At 43.4% G+C, this 25,685-nt stretch overlaps 2 protein-coding genes across 4 annotated transcripts; one reads left to right on the forward strand and one right to left on the reverse strand.

Annotated features, from left to right (window-relative positions):
- The first annotated feature begins 15 nt into the window (after window positions 1-15).
- Window positions 16-19,034, forward strand: LOC125003760 (palmitoyltransferase ZDHHC5-A-like). Of its 3 annotated transcripts, XM_047577912.1 has the most exons (13): window positions 16-928; window positions 2,860-4,413; window positions 6,620-6,741; window positions 8,105-8,262; window positions 8,361-8,533; window positions 9,020-9,122; window positions 9,249-9,340; window positions 10,857-10,983; window positions 11,067-11,175; window positions 11,752-11,861; window positions 14,020-15,167; window positions 15,356-15,362; window positions 16,512-16,661. In XM_047577912.1, exons 2-13 carry the CDS (start codon window positions 4,250-4,252, stop codon window positions 16,515-16,517), a joined length of 2,319 nt encoding a protein of 772 aa, XP_047433868.1. In that variant the 5' UTR covers window positions 16-928; window positions 2,860-4,249; the 3' UTR covers window positions 16,518-16,661. The 3 variants fall into 3 exon arrangements, with proteins under 3 accessions (XP_047433868.1, XP_047433866.1, XP_047433867.1); XM_047577910.1 differs by lacking the exon at window positions 15,356-15,362 and having other exon boundaries at window positions 18-928; window positions 16,512-19,034; XM_047577911.1 differs by lacking the exon at window positions 15,356-15,362 and having other exon boundaries at window positions 18-471; window positions 16,512-19,034.
- On the reverse strand, window positions 18,580-23,974 carry LOC125003761 (thioredoxin-related transmembrane protein 2-B). Its single transcript, XM_047577913.1, has 8 exons — window positions 23,636-23,974; window positions 22,449-22,509; window positions 22,255-22,368; window positions 21,645-21,721; window positions 21,443-21,549; window positions 21,298-21,363; window positions 21,073-21,202; window positions 18,580-19,710 (listed from the first exon to the last, which is right to left on the reverse strand). Exons 1-8 carry the CDS (start codon window positions 23,822-23,824, stop codon window positions 19,531-19,533), a joined length of 924 nt encoding a protein of 307 aa, XP_047433869.1. The 5' UTR covers window positions 23,825-23,974; the 3' UTR covers window positions 18,580-19,530.
- Between the last annotated feature and the right edge of the window lie 1,711 nt (window positions 23,975-25,685).

A 25,685-nucleotide genomic window follows, 5' to 3' on the forward strand; every position in this document is an offset into this window, starting at 1 on the left:
GACTAAATCCACCAGGAGGCAGATGATGACAACTATGAAATTATTACAGGGTTCTCAGTATTTATTATGTGGGCGGTGCAGAGGTCTCAGAGACTCATGCTTGTAATATAAAATATTTCTCGTTAGTGGGGTTTAATCACGGTTTAGAGCAGCAGTGACGCCCAGTCCGGGAGAGTGAGTGGGTTTTGCCTGTCGTCCAATCATTTTTATTGCGGCAATCCTGCGGCTGAACCCCGGCTTCGGAGTGTTGATGTGCCGACCTCTGGGAATCTCTGGGCCGCTGTTATTATGGAAGCGTGAGGGAAACTCATCATTGATTTGGGATTCTGTTCAAGCGGCTGTTTCCCCTTTTTTTTTTTTTTTTTTTTTTTCCTTTTACTTCCGAGGAGGACGAGGAGCCGGTTGGCAGATGCTAACAGAAGCAGCTTCGGCTCCGAGCTAACGGCTGGTTTAATTAGCTCCAGGCTAACGGTTAGTTACGTTAGATTCTGACTAATAGTTAGTTCAAGTTAGCTCCAAGCTAACGGCTAGTTGAGCTAGCCCCTGGCTAACGGTTTGTCAGGTTAGCTTCTGGCTAATGGCTAGTCAAGTTATTCCTTTGCCGACGGTTAGTCAGGTTAGCTTGTGACTGAACGTTAGTCAGGTTAGCTCCTGGATAACGGATATTCAAGCTAGCTGCCTGTAGTAACGGGTCGTGTCGGTGGCTGGTTAGTTAGCCACCTTAGCCAATCGCGTACTGGGATAGCTAGCCACCAGGAGAAGACCTGCACCCACTGGCACCGCTGAATTACTCTCTTGTGGATTGCGATGGATTTTAAGACTCATCTCGCCCGATAATAGACGGATAAGCGGAAATAATGTGAGCAGGACCGGTTCGTCCCATTCACTGCTTCTGGACCCGGAGCTACTTAAAAAACATCCATCACAGGTGAGGAGGCTAGCAGGGGCTAAACCCGGCGAGCACAAAGCCCGGATCGGGGCTGGTGTTTATGTGTAAAACGTCTCTTAATACTCAGATAATTGGTTGTAGTAACGAGCATGTGGAGCATGTGGGATTTAAATTTAAATTTGCAATACTGGCTCCCGAGCATCGGTACCGGGAGCCATCTCCACCCTGCTGTCACATCATTATTACGGGATAAGCTGTTTGGTCCAACCTTACGTGCCCCCCACCCTGGTCCACACTGAGCCGATTTAACGAGTGGACCCTATAGCTTTGGAATTAATATGTTTTTTTTTTTGGTGACACGGGAATCTTGGTTGTCGCGCTACCGCCGCGCTAAATTGTGATGTTTTTATAAACGTGGTTTGGTGTAGTGGATAATGGGGGAGATTCTGTCACCTTGCTGCTCATACGGAGGCTTTAACCCGCGTTGCCGTGACTGCAGAGCGGCCCAAACACACCCAGTGTTAATGTGCAGGCAGAGCTGGAGGTTTTCTCATGAACGAATGAATCAAGCCTGTGGGCATTTGTCTAGCAATCTCTAGAGTTTAGAGATTCTGCATCACAATTAATGAAGAAGGATCCATTTTTATATAGGTCACACATGTGTTAATATACACGATCAGGCGTAAAATTATGACCACTGACTGGAGAAGTAAATAACACTGATCATCTTGTGATAATTCAGTGTTTTTTGCTGGGAAAGTTTTGGACCTGGCATTCATTCATGTGGATGTTGCTTAGACCAGCCTGACACACACAAAAAACCTGCACAAGGTGTTGACCTGACCTCTAAAATTCACTAGATCCCTGATCAAGCATCCGTGGGATGATCCACAGAGGACCCTCCCCTCAAAGACCCCCACAAACACTCCAGGACGCCCTTAGAAGACGTCCATTCTCTGATGAGTCACCACAAGAGAGACCTACACAATGTGGTCATAATGTTATGCCTGATATATTCAGAATCATTCCATATCAAATGGAAACATCTCTCAATCGGTTGATGTGAAATCGATTCAGGAAGCCGGACCTGTTTAGTCGACACACCTTGCACACAGCTTTGCTTTCGTGACATGCTCATAATTTACATAAAATAAAAAAACAAACGCTGGCTGATCACCAAGTGTGATAAAAGAGCTGCTTTATGTTCCTGTACGTGCGTGTCAGGGTGCACGTTTGTGTTGATCAGACATTTCAAATCATCCTCTAACTTTATTGGTGTTTAATGACTAGTAATACATTTAAGATTTTGGGGAATTTATCTCTTTAAAGATTGCACATGTCGTCTTACTCTGATTAAAAGAAGTGATAGCACCTCTACTTAATAAGTGAGTGAGGGAGGAAGTGGTTAATTTTATTGTGTGACAGATTCAGATGCACTTGTGTTGTTGAATGACACTTGTTTCAGGAAAAGATTTTGTTATCACCTGTGAGATGAGAGTAGATCATCTGTGTAATCCCTGCTGATTTCCTTCATCCATTTGGTTCTATATCAAGTCATTTGGACATATTTAAGTTTCAAAACTATTTTACTTCAAACCAATGATGTCATTGGTTCCACAGATTTTTTGGTATTTTCACAATATGTTACCTCTAATTATACGACTGGGTTTAAAACGTGAAAAATCTTTTTTTATAAATCAATCTTGTTCTGAAAAATCTGCTGTAGACTCATAAAATCCTCAGATTGATCTTTTTAAAACCCAACGTTCCCTGTAATCCTCTCCTTAGAAATCTTGCGATCTTGTAAGTCATACTTTGTCTGTCTTACATCGTCATACTTCTCTGATTTGGAGATGAAAACGAAGACTAATTTCTTTTAACCTGGCCCTATTAATTAAAGTAAACGCAGATACTCTAGTAGTTTAGCATCCCCTGCTAAAAACCCTTTCTTCCTCTCATTAATACTGTAGGTGCAGCATCCTGATCCGACATCAGACTGGATTCATCTCACTTCCGGAGGTTTGCGATAAACACAATGTGATCCACGTCACGACCAAGGAAGCCACTGATTGACACTGGAAGAGAAAAGGTGCTTGCATCCTGTTTTTTTTTTGTTTTTTTTGAGGACATACAAGGATTCTTCCAACCAGAAAACCTCAGGTTAATCCAACTTGCCATCCACACGAACAAACCACTACTTTTCACATTTTGGGTTGTTTTTGGGACACTGCTCCACAGAGACTGTATCCTCCAAGGAAATATCTGAGCTCCAGTGCTCTCTGCTGGGGAAGGAAGCCGAGGGAAGTCCCTGGAGAAGAGGGATAAAAAGAAAACAGCCTGGAGCCGGGGAGGGCGGCGCTTGCGTGCCTAACTGGCATGGACGTCCTCTAACGCAGCCGAACAATGAAACTACACGAGACAATACTATCATCGCCGTCATCTCTATCAGCGCTGAGTGCAGCTGTGCTATCTCAAGCACATGCGTACTAATGGATGTTCCACTGGATTTCCACCTCGACGTTTCGGGAAGTACCGCGCCACCACTTTCTTGTCTTCCAGTCTCATTCATGGTGCAGTCAGACAGAGAGGTGGTTTGACTCGGCCACTGGTGGGGCTCAGGGATGCCCCGACACCGGAAAACCAGGCTACTCGACTGGCCCGCTTACATACTCTCCTTTCCAATACAAGTCTTGGACTGAAAGCAAGTTGTCTACTCCTGACATTTCCATTTGCAAGACTTCCTTATTTCTGTCACACTACTACTACAGCTGGATACTGAAAACTTTAACATCCAACTGGGATATCAGGACCTGAAGAAGCCAAATCATTCAATCACAGCCACTTTTTCTTTTAAGCTTTCCTCTCATTTCTTCATGTCCAACTCCCACCGAAACAGATCTACCTCGGCCAACTCTTGTACCTCACCGTAATCACATTTTCACAACATTCAAACTGGAGCAGTTCATATCAAGAGCCTGTTGTGTTTATCAGTTCACGGCACCAACTCACTGAAGAACTTAAATTATTGTGTCAGAAGAGTCTTTTTTTCTACTAAATAATAGCCATGTTTTTTTTAGATTGCACTATAATAATGTTTTGCGCAAGCATCTGATTTACCTTTTTTTTTTTCTTTTTACGCTCGTACTGTTGGAGAAAAGGCCCAGTAATAACGATGACTTCATGTTGGCTGAATCTTCCCAACTCTTCTCTCTTTAAGTGACCGGAGAGTCACTTAAAGGATTCACTCTGCAGCCGTTCCTCTGTTTGTCTTTTCCTTTTCCTTTTCCTTTTTCTGTCACCATCTCCACTCTAGTGGGTGAGTGAACAGACGCATACACTCATCCCCGCACTCAGCCAGTGATGCCAGGTAGTAGTAGTAAGAGTGGCGGGCGGGGTCCGTCCTCGTCACCGCTGCCTCACGCCGTCGTCCCACCGAGCAGACCGCTGCGACCGTCCCGCTATGTCCCCGTGTCGGCGGCCACTTTCTTCCTGGTCGGCTCCACCACGCTCTTCTTCTGCTTCACGTGAGTGCCGATTGTTTTTAAATCATTTCCACGCAACAAAACCCCGGTACCAGGTCATGTAACTAACTGCAAGTAAGTAGGTCACACAAAAAGATCAGGTTTTAAAAACCATGTAAAAACAACTTGCGTTTGTTTGTTTGGTGAAAATAAAAATAAGAGGCCCATAAATGTGAGGGACAGTCAAAATAAAACTCCACTCTGCCGTTTGAAACTCGAGAAGCTCCTCTTTCCATTGATAAAGAGTCACAGCTGGAGCTGGAATTTCTCCTTATGTGTCAGAAATCCCACAATTGATGTTAAATGCAGCTGATATTGTTTTATTTGAGCCTGTCCACCATGTTTCTCTGGATCTGAGCCTTATCCCTCATTCATTCATGGTTCTTGGTCTCTGTGTAGCGTTGCTAATGGTGGTACCACAAACATTAATCACAATACAGAAAGTTATCTTCATTAGTACTGTGTGTAACATGCCTTGGTGGCTGGTTCCTCTGAGGAGTTACATCTGCACAACAGCACATGGAGGAACCATTGATATTTTATGGATTCTGTAATGAGCACATTTGTAGAATTTAATGATGAAAATGTCCAAAGGTTGAATTGTGTGTACGTTGCCTCTTGTGGTGGAATCAGATTTATTTTGTAGCCATATTCTCTTTCAAGAGGTAAAAACACAACCTTTGTTGTAGCGTATGTGAAACTTGTGGTGTTTCTATAAACTCTTGATCCAGTTCTAGTCAACGCTGAATTATATCGTTGCCATCAGGGTGTTTTCTACTATTTAACCTAGAAAACCTTTTAGACAAGGATGAAAATGTAAACAACAGCTTTTTAAACCTAGTGCTTCTCGCAAAAATATTTTGACACCAAATGACATTATCAAATGTAAGTGTGTATTAACTGTAATAGACATCAGTCAGTGGTATTAAATGGCCGCTAATCTGCCAACATCTCACTGCGGAGTGGGTTTATCTGTGGCTGTCAGAGTGTGAGATGTGACAAGTGAAGTGTTTATAAAGCATGTGAAGCAGGAACGTGGTGGAAATGTGAGAAAATCTAATCTGTGTGTGTGTTGGTGTGATCAGCACGAAGCTTCAGATTAGCGAGGTGAAAATAGGCCAACATCTGTCACCCTAACAAAAGCCCCTCATCCAGTCTCTCGCTCATCTTCCATATCCTGCCTACGCCCGTGGTTACAGCCACATTCCTTCATATTGTCTCCTCAACTAACTCACATGATGCTCCAGCACCTTGATCAACCAATGCGGTAGCTTACTATGCTAATTTATTGAATGTAAACTGGACTAAACAGCTGCTGTCTGTAATAGGAGCTAATGAGTGCAAACGTAGCTGCAGTTTAGCTGCAGTTTCTCAGGCGAACACTGGAAAAAAATGGGTTTGGGAATAACATTTAATGGTATGAATTGAAAATGTGACACTGTTAATTTCATAATTATATTAATTACATCTGTTACGGTGGTGCAGTGTTCAGGCACAGCTGCTCAGTTTGTGCATCTTGGCTAATCCAACTGTTAATATCGGTAAAAATGAAGTTTACTGATATAAGGGTGAGAAATGTGAAGCAACACTTAAAAGTAGGTTCATGTAGAGTTGTTGAATATTGAATGTAATAATAACAGTAATATTTTGGAAGTTTGGAAATTATAAGTTGCAGGCTGACACTGGTTACTGGTTAGTAACCAGTGTGATGCTACAACATGTTCTGTATAAATAATCAGGAAAGGAAAGAAGTAACAGTAGTGAAAATAAGCCGGAGAGCATGAGCTAGAATAGAATCTTTTTGTCATTTCCAATAAATAAAATTGCCTTTAGGTTTTAATTCCACTATTGAACTGTGTAAATTGTGGAGAGAATGTATTTAAACACCTGAAAGCTTGGTCAGTTTTCAGGTTTTTAATGAAACGGTGTTTGTTGTTGTTGTTGCCTAAGTGAACTCTATCAATCTGTTCAGTGATGTTATTTGCATGGTTTTGGTTCCTCTTCTTCTTCTTTGGTTTTTGGTAGCTTTGACGCTAGGCAACGAAAAATAATAATAAGTTTTGACACAACAGTGGTATGGTTTCACTTTATGGCAGACCTGAAATAAATAACTACATAAGATCAGCTTGCAGTTCATTAGAAACTTCATTAGAAAGGGTTTAGATGTGTGTGTTGCTCCAGGATCTTGACAGTGTTGTTCGTATTCCAGGTGTCCGTGGCTCTCGGAGCGTTTCTCCGTCGCTGTGCCCATCTACAATGGAGTCATCTTCCTCTTTGTTCTGGCTAACTTCTGCATGGCCACGTTCATGGACCCCGGCATCTTCCCTCGAGGTGAGTGCACCGATGTTTCTCCATGTCAGTGGTGAATATCAACTTCTCTTTTGCCTGTGTGTAGATATTTTTTATCTTTCTTTCTCGTTCACTTGGACGCTTGGTAAGAACATGGTGTTCAGTGCTCGGTCTGGGTATCGATAGTAATGTCCTAAATCGATTCTGTTTCAATTCCCTGATTCAGTTTTAAAATCAAAACGGTTCCAGATTTGTGGTATTTACTCAAGTCATGTGACTTTGCTTTTGTAAAAGACTCTTGTCTGCCGTTGTACTGTTGAAGTCCAACTTGATCTCTCACACGTGGAAACCAAAGCTACCAATTAGAGCTCCCCCTGGTGTCTGGAGGCTGCAGTATACATCATAAGTTCCACCCCCTCCATGTTACTGGGCAGGACACTGAACTACACGTCAAATCATTTTATTCAAGGGTCGTTTCTGTCATTTTAGGTCGTTAATATAATGTTGATGTATGTGTCAACGTGTCAGTTTTGTTATTTGATGATATAAAAACAGGATGTGACATGATGATTGTAGAGTAGGTTCTGTTTGGCCAATGGTAATGAAGTGGAGAAACGTTGTGTACTTACTCGACTCGACTCGGTAGTTTGCAGCTTGATCTTTACTTTCCAAACTACAGGCATGGCCGATTCTCACGGGATTTAGATCCTCTGCAGTTATGAGACAGTTATTAGGTCCCCAGGTGAATTTAGTCCTGTGTAAATAGGGCTTAGTTGTGACAGCGTTTCACACAAATGGAAGGATAAAAGTGTCCACTGATCTTGTATCCAACAGGTCAAAGGATAATTCCACCGCAACATCAAAACCACTTTTATTAATTCCTTAAATCTGGACAGAAAAAAAAAAAAAAACTTGGTTGGTTGACACAGGAATAAAACTGCAAAGGACAAATTTCTCCCCAAACATGCTGAACTATCAGGATTCAGGACTGACCCAAGAAACTAAAAAAGACAAAGTAAATAGGAAAGAAAGTAAACAGGATATAGATTTTATCAACTATGTTAGTGTTAGCATTTCAATTTATTTATTTTTAATTTAACCTTTATTTACCCACACACGCAATTAAGAACAGTTTCTTACTTATTTACAAATGCAGCCTGAACAAAGGGCAATGGTCCTAAAAAAGATAATGAGCTGCTGTGTTAGCTTTAACAAGCTAATGCAAAGGGCGAGTTTGTCCTCAAACATGCTGAACTTTCAGGATTGACCCAAGAAATTAAGAAACAAAAAGCAAAGAGGAAGGAAAGTAAAAAACATATAGATATTATCAGATGTTAAAGTAGTTTCTTCTGGAGTTAGTAGGAGTGTGTTTTTGTCTTTTTAAGCGTTGTGTTTATTTGTGCAGCTGAGGAGGACGAAGACAAGGAGGATGACTTCCGTGCTCCGCTCTACAAGACGGTGGAGATCAGAGGGATCCAGGTCCGGATGAAGTGGTGTTCGACCTGTCGCTTCTACCGGCCGCCGCGCTGCTCCCACTGCTCCGTCTGCGACAACTGTGTCGAGGTCGGTGATAATTACCAGTTTCATGAATGCACTTTTTTAACACCTTTCACACTTCTGCCGCTCTTACCAACCGCGTCCTCACCTTAACCCTCACGTAGGACTTTGACCACCACTGTCCGTGGGTGAACAACTGCATCGGCAGGAGAAACTACCGCTACTTCTTCCTCTTCCTCCTGTCTCTGACGGCTCACATCATGGCCGTGTTTGGCTTCGGCCTCCTCTTCATCCTCTACCACCGGCAGAACATCGACCGCCTGCACGCCATCGTCACGTATCCTCTCAGTGTGAACGGGCCCAGGATGCACTGAGATCATAAACATCTGGATCTGATCCCTGAGTGTCTGAGTTTGTTCATTTGTGTTGTTACTGGTATATCATTATAAATATTTACTTTATTGAAGATAATGTTTAATTACCCAGGCAAGCAATTAAGAACAGTTTATCATTTACGAATGCCTGAACAAAGGGCAATGGCTCCTTATCTTTATCTTGTTTAGAGCAATGGGCCTAAACAAGATAATATTAGCTGCTATGTTAGCCTTAACAAGCTAATGTAACAAGCTAACAAGCCATTTCAAAGCAATAAAAGGTGAAACCTCAGAAGGGGGTGGATGTTTTGGCACTGTTTAAGTAATACGTTATTTTGGTTGGTCATATAAACATAAACATTGACTCTGTCCATGTCATCTTTATGGGCCTCCATCCATTTGTAATAATAAAGAAATAAAGATATTCCTTGACCCCCCTGTGCTCCCAGACTGGCTGTAATGTGTGTTGCAGGCCTGTTCTTCATCCCTGTTGCCGGCCTCACGGGCTTCCACATAGTCCTTGTGGCCAGAGGCAGGACGACCAATGAACAGGTGGGAAATTACTCCAGAGATTATTCCTTTAGGGAACCTTTAGGTGATTTATTTTTGGTGTGCTAATTGTGGAAGTTGTGGTGACACGTTTGACAACTCTAGATCTCCTTGTTTTCTTGTCTCCAGGTCACGGGGAAGTTCAGAGGCGGCGTTAACCCTTTCACCAACGGCTGCTGGAACAATGTCTCCCATGTTCTCTGCAGTTCACAGGCACCAAGGTTCATTTTTAATTAATCTCTTCTCATGCTTCTTATTCTACTATTTCTCTGTTTGGCCTGTTAACAGACCCATGTCTCTGTCCATAAGCCATAGAAGTATTTTTTGACAGTATTCAGTTGGTTACTTGTTATTTATTAATACCAATATTGGCAAAACACTGAAAACCGACCAGTAGGCTAGCAGTCAGCTACCAGCTAGCAACCAGCAAGAAGACACCAGCTAACTAGCCTAGCTAGCAGCAGTAGGCAGTGTGCGACACATCATTGGGGTTTTCAAGTGGGCACCTTCCTTCACCGATGTTTCGTTAAGTTAGGCCCACGACACCTCAGGAGTCACCCCCCTGCCACCACACAACCGTGTGACTTTCAACCGAGAGATTAGCTTAGCCCAACTTCTAACTGCTAAAGCTACTCAGCTAGCCTTGCCTTTAGCATGCTCCCCAGCTAGTGTGTTTCCCCCTTAGCCACAGCCGCTCACTTGCTCACTCTGCTGCCAGGGACATGTTGTTTACTGCCACCCAGCTCACAAAGGAGAGCAATGGTGGATTTTGCCACAAATCCACAGCAGCCGACCTCCACCGGCTGCACACAGGCGCTCCACCCTCGCTGCTCAGCTTCTGCATCTCTGAATACCTAGCTCTCTGGCACTCATTAGCTTCCTTAACTCTGTCTTCCCATGGGACAGTAAGCTCAATAAAATACACTACCTTCTCTACTTCCGACCACAACATCAGGTCGGGCCGCAGTTTGTCTCAGTCAAGCCCCAATGTAAAACCACGTCACTGTGGCATCAAGAGGAATTCTTCTTCTATGGTTTTAATGGTGGCTAGCTAGCTTCAAAGCTGCTAAAAACAGCAGCAGAAGAATCAGAAGGCTGCTCCCAAACAAGACCAATCTTCCAGAGAGCGTTAGAGACATTATGGAAACTTTTGATGACCTTTTTGGTTTTGAGTAGAGAACACAGGTTTCCCTCTCCACACATTAACTTTATCAATTTTTAATATTTATTAGCTGCTATATTAGCCTAAACAAGTTAATGTTAATTAATTAAACTGATCTACTTCCAGATCCTAATATGACTCTACAAAGCCTCCCTGAGGAAACAACCTTATATTTTTTATCATCCATCCATAAAGACGACTTAAGCAACTGTATAAGTATAAACAAGATTTTTCTAAAACCATTTATTGGAGGGTTAGCTGCTTTGTTAGCCAGCATAGCTACCTTATGTTAGGTATTCATCGGGGTCGGATTGGGAGCAGAAATTGTTATATCTCTGGTAGTTTTGTTCTTCATTGTCATTGGTTCCAGAGGTTTTGGGTGTCTCCTCCATCTTCTTCCTCTAGTTTCTTATGTTTTATTTGTCTCTTTTCTGTCCTCATACTGTTAAAATCCAATCAGCTCTCAGTCTTGATCCTGGTCTGGATCTGCTCCTCACCTGGTCGCAAAACCAGACTCAGGAGTCTGCAGCGAGATATGAGCATGTATTTATTCAGCATGCGGTTGTTCTGTGCAGGTATCTGGGCAGGAAGAAGTTTGTGCAGAGTGTGTGTGTTCAGCCTCCTTTTCTGAGGCCTCAGCTGACTGAGGCTCAGCTGGCAGCAAAGATCCTGGACAACGGCATCCAGGGAGACCTGCACAGGGTAAGGACACCAGACACCACCTGATTTCATCTCAGTCTTTGACTGTGCGTCTCTTGTCCTCACGTCTTCTTTCATCTTTTCAGTCCAAGTCCAGTCTGGAGATGATTGAGAGCCAGTCATGTGACACTGAGCCTCCTCCTCCTCCTAAACCAGAGCTCCGCTATCCTGGAATCACCAGAGGAAACGCAGAGGGTAACTGGATCTGGCTTTTATATAACCTGCACACAACATTAAGGGCTGCACCCTCGTCTGTGCTTAAACTGCATTACCCAGGAGGCATCACACTGATTCAATAAATCTACCTTTTAAGACTCTTTCAGTCATATGTGTCTTGTTGTCCTCCATTTTTTGTTAATGGTGGATTTAACTGAACTCCAGGATGTGTTCATTAGTGGTGATTTCGACTAATATCTAATACGCTAATATGTGAAAGTCAGCTTTATCTTCTAGTGGATTTTATTAACAGAGTTTATATGTTATTTATATGCTAGTTATCACCTCCAGTCTCAGGCTCCAGCTCTTTAATGTTGTCACACATTTAGTGCTGCAGTGAATTTTCATGCAACATGTAAATACACATCTACTGCATGTTATAACTTATTCTTTATGTTTTATTAAACTGTTGATTCGTCTCTGCTCTTGTCTGCGTTTTTCTTCTCCCGATGTCAGATTATCATCAGACTTTCCGTCAGCTTCCTGTTACAGATGTTTAGGCATAAATCTGATTCTATTTTTATACGTTTTTTTTTCCTTTCCGCCCTGTGACAGAGTGCAGCCTGCTGAACAAAGCCCCGCCCACTCCCACCATGTATAAATACAGGCCGACCTACAGCCCCGGGAAGAACCACACAGCGCTCACGCACGCTTACGCCAACCAGGTACCGCAGCCGTGCACGCGCACCAGGGAAACACCCGAACGTCGTGTTTTCATTTGGTTTTCATTGTCCCTGCTTCTTTGATCACTTTGATTTCAGTCTAATGTGTCTCCATTTTTGTGTTTTTTTTCCTTTTAATTTCCGGTCTGCCATCTTGGTTTGATTTCTCAGTGGCTTTCTGTTGATCAGTATCAGTAAGTGATTGTTCTGGAAGTATTTTATTCGTTTATCCTGTCTTTTCTTCCCTCTTTTTTTATTTTTTTTTATTTTTTATGTTTTTCTGTCCCTTTGTGTTTGATCTGGACATGAGTGAAATACTTAATGTTTTGTCAGTGCAGTCAAATACTGTTTAGTCCGTGTAGTTTTTGATTTTTCAGGTTTAGTTGATTTAATTTTCAATGAATTCTTTAAAAAGCAAAACAACAAAAATGTGTTAAACAATCAAATTGACATTTCATGATATAAGAAAAAACATGAAAACAGTCGTTATTTGATTCGTATAAAAGTCGAAATGTTTGTAGGATTGAAATAATCCAAGAGATGAACTTACTTACTTACAAAATTACATATCAGTGACGTGAGAAAACAAAAACTGAAGGAGAAAACAGTTTAAAACTAGAAGTTTTTGTGGGTTTTTAAAAAAAATCCCATTTGCAGAAACAAAATTAAGTCTAATATTAACTTTGTCTTTGTTGTCGTAGAACAAAAGAAATGATTCTTTATTCATTTGCTTTGATTTTGAATATAAAAATACAAATCAAATACCTTATATTTTTTTGTTGGTAGGTTTAAAAGTAAACTTAAAATACCAATAAAATGCTCGGGCTGTGTTTCTGTTAAACTAAACGAAACAAGGTGATGCTGGACTGTGGTCATGTTGTGGTGATGATGATCTCACAGGAGAATTAACTTGTAAATAATTCACAGATTATTTCAGCTCTTTATGACCAGATTTACAGCATTTATTACGTCTGTCACCAGCATCTTAGGTTTTATGGCACTTCTGGTAATTCACCAGGAAGGTGTAATAAAAACCACCCCCTACTTGGAAGTACTGTTGAGTAACATGTCAGTATGAAGCTGCATAAAGGTATTTTCATATTAAATCATTGGTATTTATAAACTAGTTCTACTGAGTATTTGTGCTCATGTCTGGTCCATTTCCTCCTTCCTGACACTGAAAACCTGCTTTTCACTCTTCCTTAACTTTCCTTTAGTTTGTTTTTTCATGTTTCATGAGCAGTAATATGTCAGTGATCACACTCGCGACAATGTGTTAGTCCACTAATGTTCAAACTTTCTATTTTTTAACGGTTCATTCTCCTGAAAACAGCCTGAAACTTTACTTGGAGCAGTTGTGGTGTTGAATCAGGATGTTTAGACCTTCACATTAACGTCCAGCCTGAGAGCAGATCACTAGAGTCCAGATCACTAGAGTCCAGATCACTAGAGTCCAGATCACTAGAGTCCAGACCAGAGTCCAGACCAGAGTCCAGATCACTAGAGTCCAGATCACTAGAGTCCAGACCAGAGTCCAGAGTCACTAGAGTCCAGATCACTAGAGTCCAGACCAGAGTCCAGACCAGAGTCCAGACTAGAGTCCAGACTAGAGTCCAGATCACTAGAGTCCAGGCTAGAGTCCAGATCACTAGAGTCCAGACTAGAGTCCAGGCTAGAGTCCAGGCTAGAGTCCAGGCTAGAGTCCAGACTAGAGTCCAGGCTAGACCTGGGCTCGGTCCACATGAGGAGGTGGTCTGGGACCCATGTGACCTCATTCCTCTGGTTAGTGTGAACACACAATGAGACCTGGTCCCATTAAAGATGGTCTTTGTCTTTGTCTCTAAAATCAATTAGAACTTAACGAGAGAGACTAAATCTGGATCATGTCCCCAAGTCTGTCCCTTCCTTCCTTCCTTCCTTCCTTCCTTCCTTCCTCATTCTACTGACCACATGGTGGCGCTGAGATCTAGTTGTGTCTGGGGACTCATGTGGAGACATTTTAATTAATTAATTAATTAATTAATTAACACCAGTTGATGAGAACTCAGGTATGATGTTAATGTGAGGTCTGGACGGGGCCTTTTGTCTCTTTCACCTCCCTCTGCTCCCTCTCTTCTTCACCTTCTTCTCCTGTTTCTCTTCCTCCTCCCACCTCCTCCAGCTAAGTCAGGGGGAGAGCGCCGCCAGGGACTCCTCCTCCTCCTCCTCCCTCCTCCAAGCCAGCCAGCAGCCCGGTTTCCGCTCGCAGCCCAGCCTGGACCGCCGGGACGCCTCCTCGGACCGGGCGGGAGGGGAAGGAGGTGCGGAGAGGAGGGAGGGAGGGAGGGAGGCGGGAGGAGGAGGAAGCGGAGGAGGCATCCCCGGCTACTCCCTCGGCGGGCGCTCCTACCCCTCCTTCTCCGACCCCACCGTCCTGTCGGGGGTCGCGTCTCGATCCTCCAGCTCCACCCACACCTCAGCGGGCGCCGCCCACGTCTCCGAGGCAACCACCACATCGGCGAGCTTCAAGAGCTTAGCCAATCAGACGCCGCCTCCTCACCACCACCCTCCTCCTCGCAACGGGAGCCTGTCGTACGACAACCTGCTGGCGGGGGCCGAGGAGTTTGAGAAAGGGGGGCCGGCGGCCCCTGAGGCGTACTCCGGGAGACCCTGTACGCCCGCCGCCGGGGGCTACAACTCCCCCTTCTTGTCGTCGCAACAGAGGGATGCCGAGACGCACTCCCAGTCCTCCCAGTCGCCCCACCACCGCTCCTCCTCCTCCACCTCCTCCCACCACCACCACCACCACCACCACCACCCCTTCCTCCATCGCTCCTCCTCCTCCACCTCCTCCTCTCCACCTCCTCCCTTAGAGAGGGAGCGCCTGCTGGGTGAGCCCCACCCACCGGCCAATCACACCTCCGGGACCCCGTCCTCAGCCCCTGCCCCGCCACACCACCACCACCACCACCACCATCACCACCACTCCCACCACCACCATCACTCCTCCTCCGCCTCCTCCTCCTCCGCGACCTCCCGCCCTCCGTGCTTCGCCGGCCCTCACGCCGTGCCCCACCACGCCTACCCCTACCGCACCCGCTCCACCGACACCCCGCTGGGCACCACGTCCACCACCCACCCTCCCCGCTCGCCGCACCCTCCGCCTCTCGGGAAGTCGCTCTCCTACTCGAGCGCCGCCGCCGCGGAAATGCAGTACCGCCTGGTCCGCAAGGCTTCGGCCTCAGCCGGGGCTAATGCAGCCGGGGTAGGAGGTGGAGGAGGAGGAGGAGGAGGAGCAGGAGGGATGGGAGGAGGAATACATGCACCCAAGTGAGTATGAGTTTCACCTTCTGTCAGGACGATTGCTAAAATAAAAAGAAAAATTAAAAAAAACACACCTGCCCGCCTGAAATCCTGACTTCCTGATTGACTGCTCCTCCTCCTCCTCCTCCTCCTCCTCCTCCTCCTCTTCCTGTTCCCTTCTCTCCTCTTCCTCCTCCTCCTCTTCCTCCTTCCAGATTTCCTGTGAGTTCCTCCTTCTATTAACCTTTGCTTGTCTTCATCGTGGTCTGTTTGTTGTCGTTTTGTCTGCGTTGTTGTCGTCGTCTTTCCTCGGGTCCATGCAGAGGAACACAGACACCAGAACAAACCAATAGAAGCTAAAATAGAAACAAACTAATAGATGCAGTAGAACCGATAATGTTCATAAGGCTTCAACGACACAAACTCGTCATAACAACACAATCATTACAAAACCAAAACTTCCAAAGTGATGAAATTAAAGTTATCCTGCAGAGGGCGCTAACGCCACCAGAGGATAAAAACTGGCAAAATCCCAAAAGCAGGAAAATAAGAAGTTGAAGAATTCCTGAAATAAATGTCTGGACTGTTCCAGTGTGTGTTGTGTGTTCCTGTGGATCGACAACAGAATCTGGTTTTGTGAAGCCCGTCTGTGCACCGGACTGGTGTCAGTATCTGGGGGTCGTCTGTGATTTTAATGTTTTTAAATTATATATCGAAAAAAACTGAACCTGGATGATGTCATGGGTTCAAATTCAAGTTTTATCTGAGACCCTCTGGTGACATCAGTCCTGTTCAGATGGAGCCGTGTTTCTTTTTCTGTTCCACATCCCTGTTGTTGTTGTTGTTGTTGTGTTTCCGTTGTGCTCACTGGTATTTGCAGTTACATCACACGTCCCCCCCAGACTGAGACCTCAGTGACCAATTCAAATACACTGGGGGGGTTGGTGTGTTTGTGGTGTGACGGCAAATAAAACAACTACACAATCTCTGTTAGATAATAAACTTACGCCAATATTACATATCAGAGGCACACGTTGAGTTCAGGGTCAATTCAGAGGGTTGGGAATCTGAGACTTTCTTCCCCTCGTCTCTGCTCTGCCCTCACACGTTTTAAACCAATCTGCTCTCAGAGTTAACGCTTCCCTCATCGTCCACCTGGACTAAAATTTCTATCAGGACGATGCAGGAGACAGATCCGAGGATTTTATGAATCCACATCGGTTTGAACCAGAAAGTCTCCTCTGTAAAACCAAGCCCTTCCTCCCTACGCAGCATCAGCATGATCTTTTATTTTCTATGGCTGTGAGTTATATTTCCTGTCATGTCTTCGCGTCCTTAACTTTCTCTCCTTTGTCCGTGTCCTGACATCAGGGATGAGCCGATCCAGATGACGCCTCCGGGTCGGACCAACGGCGGCGGAGGCCAGCCCTTCTCCTCAACCACCTCCTCCTCCTCCTCCGCCCCTCCCTCCCCCTTTCACCCCGCCCACGTCTCCGCCCGGCCCGGAGCGGCGGCCTCTCCCAGCACAGCACCGACTCAGAGCCCGGCCCACAAGCCCCAGGGCGGGGTGGGGGTGAAGAAGGTGACGGGCGTCGGGGGCACCACTTACGAGATTTCTGTCTGAGCCGCTCCAGTCCAGCTCCATCTCCGGGACCGACGCCGTCTCCTGCCTCTGAAGGGATTTAAGGAAGTGGTGAAGGACGGATTTTTATTAGTCTGACTCCTGCTGCTACACAACCACCTCAGTAAAGACCTGGAGCCGCACAAGCCAGGACCGATCGGCACCGACTCATAGTTAGTAGGTAGTTTCAGGTTCTGGGTGTTGCATGGCGTTGGCGTAGCGACGGCGAGGCGGTACCACTGCCAGGGTTCGGGGCTGGATCCCCCCTGGGACCAGGACCAAGGACGTCTGGGACAGGGTCCAACATGAGCCTGATTAGAGCGCGGGACCCGGGGAAAGAAGAGTCCGGTCCAGGCGAAGGGCTTCCTACAGACTAACTGAAACCGAGGCGGTTCTGGTCCCGTTCTGGCGTCGGTTAAACTTCTACAGATGGAGCGTGACGTGGACGGACCGGTCGCTCATCGACGTCTTTCTTCGCAGCCTTCCAGGTTAGTAGCATCCGATGACAATCTGCCGGTGGCCGGACAGACCAGACCGAGGCCACATGTGAACTCTGGCTGCGTGACTTTACTATTTTTGTCAAATGGAAGGAAAAAAAACAAAAAAAAAAAAACAACAAATATCTGAGGGGAAATGAAGCGATTTTCTCCCCTCGTGCTCTGACTTGTCGGTTTATTCCTAGATGTGAATATGATTCCATGTTTTGTACAGGATGGTGTGATTTTAAATGTGAATTTCGTTTTTTTGTAAAAAAAAAAACACAAAAAAAAAACACAAAAAAAGAAAAAGACAAACCAGTGGTGTTCTAGCGGGACAGCATGCGTTACTGCGAGCGGCCGACGTGAATACGGAAAACTTCGACCTTTGGCCTTTTTCATGGGTGACGTGCTCCTGAAGATCCACTCGTCGAGCAAAATGCCTTGAAAATTCAAGTGTCGTCAGTATAATTTTATTTTTTATTTCACCTATTTAATTAGACATTGTTTTATATACATTTATATGGAAATATTGCTATTGATAAATGAAGAGTTTTTAATATTGACACAAACGCGTGGAGGGACGGGGCGGGTGGTTACTGTTGTGTCTGATCGGTTTCAGTTGAGCTCCGGCAACTAATTAAGACAATTAGCAACTTTGTAAATGTGATATTTTCCAGTGAAGGACGGGAGCGTATTTCTGACGTGGCCTTACAGTCACATTGCGTCGTATAACTCACACAAAGAGTTTATGTCACAGACTAGACATCGATATCAATGTTGAACTAAGTGTTGGGGCCACTGTTAAAAAAAAATATATATATATAAATATAGGACCTTTTTAAAAGAAAGCAATTAAGATGTTACTTGATTTATCTTTTCTGTTTTTGAGAGAGAGGAAAAGTTGGAATTTTACAAATCATTCCTGGATAAAGTTGTAATTTAAGAAGAAGAAGAAGAAGAAACAAAAACAACTCTGTGACCAAAATAAAGCAACAAATTGTCAAAGATCGCTGTAATATACAACTCTCAAGTCATGAGAATAAAAAGGGTTCAATCTGGACGATGATCCACTTGGTGTTTCTCCATCTTCTCATGGTTTGTGAGTCTGTCGGTAAAAGAGGGGACACATCATCACCACCAACACCCAGGAACAAGCTCAACATGAGGACACCCGACCTGTGAAGATCCCAAGTAAGATGGACAAAATATGATTTGGGATGGTCATAATGTTGTGGCTGATTAGTGTATATGTTAATGACCTCACCTCTTCGTCCTCGGACCACACTGGAGTTTTATTTAATGTAGTGAACTTGTTCTGAAACTTCAGTCTGCACGTCACTTTAGTTTAAATTAACTTTATTGGAACTGACACTGGACAAGACAAGATTAGTATTTTCTGTTCGTGCGTAGCAGTGAAATCCGTGTCGCAGTCAGTCGATCCACACATCCATCGTCTATATGTACAGATTTAATTTTAATAAAAACTAAGATCATACGAAGCTTCAGAATCAGCAAATTCAACAACTTGACCGAGTTGTCTGTTTGCTGGAATGTGGCAATTTGTGTCGCTCCAACCCACAAAAAGAAGAAAAACAAAACAAAAACAGACAGAATTTAAAGTAATAAGGCCGACACACTGGGAATGTTTAACGGAAACAGGAGTGTGATAACAAATAAAATAAAGGTTTGAAAAAGCTTGGAAGAGGAATGAAACCTTGACAAACGTCTCAAACTCCTGCACATGCGTGAAGCCTGAACGCACCGTTAAATACTGCAATGAGTTCTACGTTAAAAGAAAATAAAAATAAATCACAGTTAATGATAAAATGAGTTTTAGAAAATCTACTCTAATTAGTAGCATCTCTGCGATGAACTGGTGAGACGTCTCCTCGAGGAGCAGTCGCTCTGACTTCATGGTAGAAATGTGCTGTGTGGACTCTGTCCACACGGTGGCGCTGCACCACACGGCTCCAGGTCTGGTCCAGCCCCCCCAACCAACCAACCAACCAACCTCCTTAAAAAGCTACGTTAGCTCCTCCCCTGAAGTTTGCATCGTTAATATTTATTCATTGTTAAAAGCGTAAATAGGCTCAACTACATTTTAATTCTCTTGTTCCTTCATGTCAAACCACTAAATAAAATCCTAGGGTGGGGGTGAGCGAGGCAGGAGAACGGACTGGAAACACTTTGAAGGGAGGGAGGCGGGTGGAGATGAGCTGGAGGAGGAGTTGGCAGAACCTGGACACACAAGTCCCGTCTGAAAGTCCAAGCTGAGCGACGCCAACGCTTCTCATTTGTCCTTCTTGGTTTCCGTGGGGTCGTCCTGGGCGTCGGCTCCTCGCTGCTCCGGCTCCTCCTCCTCGGGCACCGGGGGGAACTGGGACTGGCCGACCTTGTCCCCTTTGTTCTTGCTGAGTTTCTTGGACTTCTGGTAGAGTTCGTTCAGGTTGAACTCGCGGATGATGTTCTCCTGGTGGAGAGAGTCGGGAGACGCATCAGAAAAGATCTAATCTCTCGCATGACGGCGGCTACAGGAGGACGCGAAATTATTAGAAACCACAAGTGTTTACGTTAACCTCCACGGGCCTCAAAAAAGACAAGATAACTCAGGAATAAATCCAGACGTTTCACGACCCTGGTCTCTAGGGATAAATCAGACTTCACAGATTTATATTTTCATATCTTCTAGATTAAATAGAAAATCAACAAAGCTCCTCCACGTTGGGTTTTTACCTCTTTATAGTGAATCTGGCTCCAAAATACAACAGATTCACTTCCACAAAATTCACCCTCTTGTGTTTGTGTGTAACTCCCCAGGAAAACGAGTCAATAAGACATGTTACATGTTAGCGTAACATTAACTTTCTGAGCAAAATGGCTTTTGTGTAATTATTATCTGTAGTTCCACCCATTGGGCCCAAAACATGGAGGCAAAGGGCTCAGATTCTGTCACCGAGTCACCATGTGGTGCATAGTTGGTGGAGAATCGCTTGCATAGGCTCAAATGTAACGTTTGTTTCGTAGATTTAAAGCCTAATATTTTCCCAAACCCTCTTCATTGGTTCCTCACATGTTCTACAAAGGTTCTTGTAAAAATAGATCAAAAACCCACATTTGAAACGAACCAAAGAATCCAGAGTGTTTCTCCACGTTGGGTTTTTACCATTTTAAAGAGAATCTGGAATCTACAAAATAATACTAATTCACTACAGGAGGCAACGTACACACAGTTCAACCTCTGGACATTTTATTTACACGCATTAAATTCTACCGTTGTCTCCATGTGGTCGATGGTTGATGGAGAAACACGTGAATCAGTTGAATTTGTTTAGTATCAACAGAAACAGGTTTTCTAGCTCCAAACGACACCCAGCAGAGTGGATTAATTATGATGCACATTTACATGTGGGGTGAATTCTTCAAAGTTAAATTAGAAACGGTCGGACATTACAACCCTATTAGCTCATTTAGGATCATATGTGCATAAGTTCAAAGACAAACGTTTAGGTTTGTTGTTGGTGCCTTGAAGCCGTTAGTTTGTGTGTTTAGGAAACATTGTGTGTTGCCTTGAAGCAGAGATTAGTTCGTCTTGGAACATACACACTTTTTTTCCACCTATCCTCATAACAACTAGCGGAGTTTTACTAAAATCCACCCATGACAACTCAAAACTCCAACTCCATCACAAGAAACCAGCCTGGATTTGATAGAAGTCACAACAATCGAGATAAAACTCAGACTCATCAACCTCAAAAACAACAAAAAGCTACTTTACAGCTGATAAATCATTTAAAACTGGAGAAGTGGAACCTGGACAGATTTGCAGACTGACCTCAGTGAAGCTCCAGGACACCGCTCTGCCCTTCTTATCCACCTGGGGGCGCCTCATCACCTCCTTCCCTCCTTGGAACAGCACTAAGGACGGAAGCTGCTTGGACAGCGGAGACGCCGACACTTTGTACCTGCAGAGTTAAAACCAGGCCGAACAAAAACCCCGTCAGTCCACGAACGCTCCTCGCGGACGGAGACGACACGAAATAAATAAAAAAAACCTTACTTCTTGGAAACTTCGCCGTAGCGTCCGATGTCCACTTTACCAAACTTGAGGCCGGCGCAGTTATACCTGGAACACAGAGGTGAACCTGAGGTTACTCTTCAGTAAGCGTACGGTTTAATTCCACTCTGGACGGACGGCGTCTTACTTTAGAGACAGGTCGGCGTAGACGGACGCAAACGACTGACACTCCGGAGACCAGTTGGCGAAGAATTCAACGATCCACGTCACACGGCCGTCTCTGTCCAGCTCGTCCTGGACACACGTCGTACAAAACACACACACTTTAGTTTGATAAACATTAAAAATTAAATATATATAGAGAGAGAGAGTCATCAATTTTCACTCACGTCAATGGTTTTGTCGTTGAAGTACTTGATGTATTCTGGTCCCATGTAAAGAGGCGGCTTACAGGTCATTAAAAACACTGAAACACACAAAACCAACGCAAGAACATCAACTTAAAGGCTTTAATTAGTGGTCTAGGATCCAGTATTTGCACTTTTTCAAACCAAAAGTCTTTGTAATCTGTCTCACGAGTTGTGATGAGCCCTGAGGATGTTCTGATTCAGCGGCTTGATCCTGTAGCACAGACCCCAGCACCGTGGCTGATATCCACCCCCTCAGAAATGTTACTACATTCTACGGCGACGTTGTGGTTTGGTCTGATTGGTAGTAGCACGTTTCTTCTTTCGGATTTCTGGCTGCTTCTCCATCTCCGCAGTTTTAAAATTGATTGTTTTGGATCAATAAAGAGTCGGTAATTGAGGAGGTTTGGAAAAAAAAAGACAACATGATTTTGCAGTACAATAAAAGAACCTTGCAGATTTAGAGCAGGAATGATGACCCAGTCTTTCATAGTGGGTCCAACCTATAAGGGTGTTGGAGAGTCACCGAGAGACAGGGAGGGCGTTGACTTTTTATGCATGTGATTGGACGGTATTTCAGGTTTGGACTGACCTATGCACAGTGTGAGGTACAGCAGTCCCATCCGGACGTCCAGTCTGAAGAACAGGATCACGTTGGCCACTTTGCTGAACAGGATGATGTTGCCCACATGTTGCTCCACGGTTACTGATGATAAACACACAGGTTGCACATTTAAAATCGTCCTTGACTGGACGGAAGACTCGTCATTCGTAACGTTTACTCACTCGCTCGTCGGTTCTTCATCATGACTATGGCGCTGAGGAACATGAGGACCTCCACCTCTCTCTGAGAACACAAATATGAGTCGGTCGTGTTATGATTCAGATATCAAGATAAAAAAAGAACAGACTAAAACGGAAAAACATGTTGGAGAGCATTTAGTTTGTTGTTGTAAAGATTTATCTGTGCTCTTTCATGGATTTTTTATATTTTTATTTTTTAGTAATTTTTTCAGAAGACGTATGTTAAAAATATCAGGTACGTTGTTACTGATATTTCAATATTTACTGAAGTAACTTCAAACTTTATTAATTATATGGGAGTAAAATCCTGTTGAAAAGTCCTGTATCAAACATAGTAGGTATATATTTTGCATTTTTTAGATATTAGTGAATATGTCAGGCTAAGTAATAAAAACAGGACATTAATTAGCGGATTCATTTTGTTTCCAGATCGACTCATCCGATCCACCTTGAGCCCAAATCAAACACTTCCGCACAAAATCAAATACTTCCGCACAATCAGCCAATCAGGAGACAGTGGACTTTTATATTAAGGGAGTCTTAAAGAGACAGGAGCTAAAAATGCAGATTTCATTTATATTTCATTTATTAGATTTCATCCGGCTTTGCTCAAGACAAATAAAAACACTTTTAACATTTAAATCAAACAAGGCTACTCTAGCGCTGTCTCTGAATAAAAAAGTAGCATTAATTAGCGGTTTTATTTGTTTTCAGATTTACTCAGTCGACCGTTAGCATTAGCAGTGACTGTACTAGACCGTTAGCCAAAATGAAACACTTCCGCACAATCAGCCAATCAGGAGACGGTGAGCATGTTGGGGGAGGGTCTTAAAGAGACAGGAGCCCAGAGTTTCATTTATATGAACTACGGCATGTAACACTGGTAACATTTAAATCAAACTAAGCTACTCCAGCACGAATATAAAAAAAAAAAACGTTAAAAGAATATTTTAAAAACTAAATGTAAGTGTTCTGTAAATGTATATGATTTATGTGTCTCTGCTCGGTGACCGTTGTTTTGGCCCTGATGGTCGCTCTCTCTACACGGCTAACAGATATTAGCTTGCAGGCTAGCAGGCGGACACGAAATTCCACAAAGCGCGTATATTTGCAGGCATTTCTTTTATTCGTTTGTTTATTTATTTATTTATTTATGTTTGTCTACGGACCCAGTCGAAGTCGCAGGAGTTTCCGTCCTCCCGCTGCGTGGCCAGATGGTCGCAGATTCCCGGCGTTTTGCGAACAGCGAGAAACGCCAGGGACATGAAGATGGAGGCGACGTAGTAGGGCTTCAGCAGCCACTTGTAGACCAGCGGCAGGTGGTAGAGGAAGGCGAAGAGCGGCGTCAGCAGAGCCATGGTCACAGCTCCAGCTCACGACTAAACGAGACGGGTCCGAAAGGCAGGAGCTGATAGATTTGGGGCTGGATGCGAATGAGTGGACTCTTGACTCGCTCCTCGTTCACGCCATGAAAGTCTGCGCACGCACACGCAAACACAGCTTCCGGTTGTGGGTTTACAAAATAAGAGCCGTTGTCTTTTTGTCTTTTTTCTTTCATGTACAAGTAAAATGTGTTTTAACTGCATTAATACCGCGTTTTGTGTTTTAATTAATCTACCTAATCGACTCTATTCAGAACTACAATAATATGTAAATGTATAATAAAGTGTTATCTTCGGTTGTGTGTGTATGTTATTGATAATAATGTAAAGATTATCATCATTTTTTATTATTACTGACAGGAAGCAAAGTATTGAAATATCACTGATCTGTTAAGAAGTGGTGGGATGAAATAAGTCTGTACTTCCTCCCACTCCTTTTCAAATATGTAGAAGATTTTTAGTTTATTTTTCATTTTGTGTTATTTATGTGCATTCGTGCATGATTATTTTGTTTGCTTTTTACATGTTCGAAATAAACTAAAATAATAAAAAAATAATATATGTTAAAAAAAGAAACATAAACCCTGGAATTACTGTTTACATCTACAGTCATGTTTACATCCTGTAAAAGTTAAAACATTTATTCATTCATTTATTTTGTATTGCTCTATTTGTTATTCATGTATTTATTTATATGTAATTTCTTACTTAAAATGTCTTGTGCTTGCACGTCATGCTGCTCAGCTGTGCCTTAAATTGTCCCACGGGGACAAAATAAAGTTTTCTGAATCTGAATCTGAATCTGGATGAATCTCTTAAGGTCGGATGACGCACTTCCTGTGGAGCTGCGCTTGATTTTATGTAACTTCACGCATCAGGGGCGTGAACGAGATTTAAAGAGCCGGAAAGATGAACGGAGGTCAAACAGGACGAATGTGTTTCTGCAGGTTCCGTTCATTATTATCTGTGTTATTATTATTATCTCTTCCACCGCAAAATAATAGGAAGTATTTCTGGTATCAGCTGGTTGAGCCCTTGATTAAAAAAAAAATAAATAAATTTAAAAAGTAGCTATTTTATTTGATCTTATTTTACTTTATAATTTTCTCTGTATTTTATTTAATTTGTGCATTTGTGTGCAACAAACAACAAGACAAATTCATTGCATGTACAAACATACTTGACAATAAAGTCTCGTCTGATTCTGATTTTCTCATGTGCGATAAGTGAAAATCATCTATTTTCCACGGACACGCAGATTTCTGTTGCGTTTAATGTTCTGTTTTCCATATTTATTTAACGTTTGCTGCTTTTTATGTTTTAAAATACGTTGTTTCTCTTATCATGCATGGACAATCATTTCTGAAGATATACAACAGGCCCCTGTGAATCCATGGTTTTTCAGTTTAAACACAGATTTCAAATTCAGTTATTGCACAATTCCGATTTTTATTTATTTAGTTATTTACATTTCTGCATGAAAACTAAAAACATGAGAAGATTTTCACATAAATTGGAAAGTAGACAAAGAGAACCCAAACAAACACATGACACAGACACAGCACATTCAGAAAAGTGACCCACCAGTAACAAGCTAATTTCAAGATGTGTATAATTTACTTTAGGTTTAAATGTTTGGGCATCGTCATGTTTGGAGATGAACCAACACTGCGCTCCAGCATCAGAACCTCATCCCTCCAGGACACATGGGGGCGCTAATGTCCTGGTTTGGGCCTGTTCTGCTGCATCTGCTCATCATTGATGGACCAATGAACTGTGAATTCTACCAGTGAACTCTGAAAGAAAATGTCAGGACATGAGTCCATGAGCTGAATGT

The sequence above is a fragment of the Mugil cephalus genome, chromosome 2 (assembly GCF_022458985.1).
Source record: "Mugil cephalus isolate CIBA_MC_2020 chromosome 2, CIBA_Mcephalus_1.1, whole genome shotgun sequence".
NCBI classification, from domain to species: domain Eukaryota; kingdom Metazoa; phylum Chordata; class Actinopteri; order Mugiliformes; family Mugilidae; genus Mugil; species Mugil cephalus.

Bases quoted from the DNA above. Each gene is read 5' to 3' on its own strand.
- LOC125003760 (XM_047577910.1), top strand. From the start codon at position 4,250: ATGCCAGGTAGTAGTAGTAAGAGTGGCGGGCGGGGTCCGTCCTCGTCA. The intron at 8,263-8,360 runs GTCGGTGATAAT...ACCCTCACGTAG, and splicing joins TCTGCGACAACTGTGTCGAG to GACTTTGACCACCACTGTCC. The intron at 10,984-11,066 runs GTAAGGACACCA...TCATCTTTTCAG, and splicing joins TCCAGGGAGACCTGCACAGG to TCCAAGTCCAGTCTGGAGAT.
- LOC125003761 (XM_047577913.1), bottom strand. From the start codon at position 23,824: ATGGCTCTGCTGACGCCGCTCTTCGCCTTCCTCTACCACCTGCCGCTG. The intron at 22,369-22,448 runs GTGAGTAAACGT...GTTTATCATCAG, and splicing joins GATGAAGAACCGACGAGCGA to TAACCGTGGAGCAACATGTG. The intron at 21,722-22,254 runs GTCAGTCCAAAC...TGTGTGTTTCAG, and splicing joins GTACCTCACACTGTGCATAG to TGTTTTTAATGACCTGTAAG.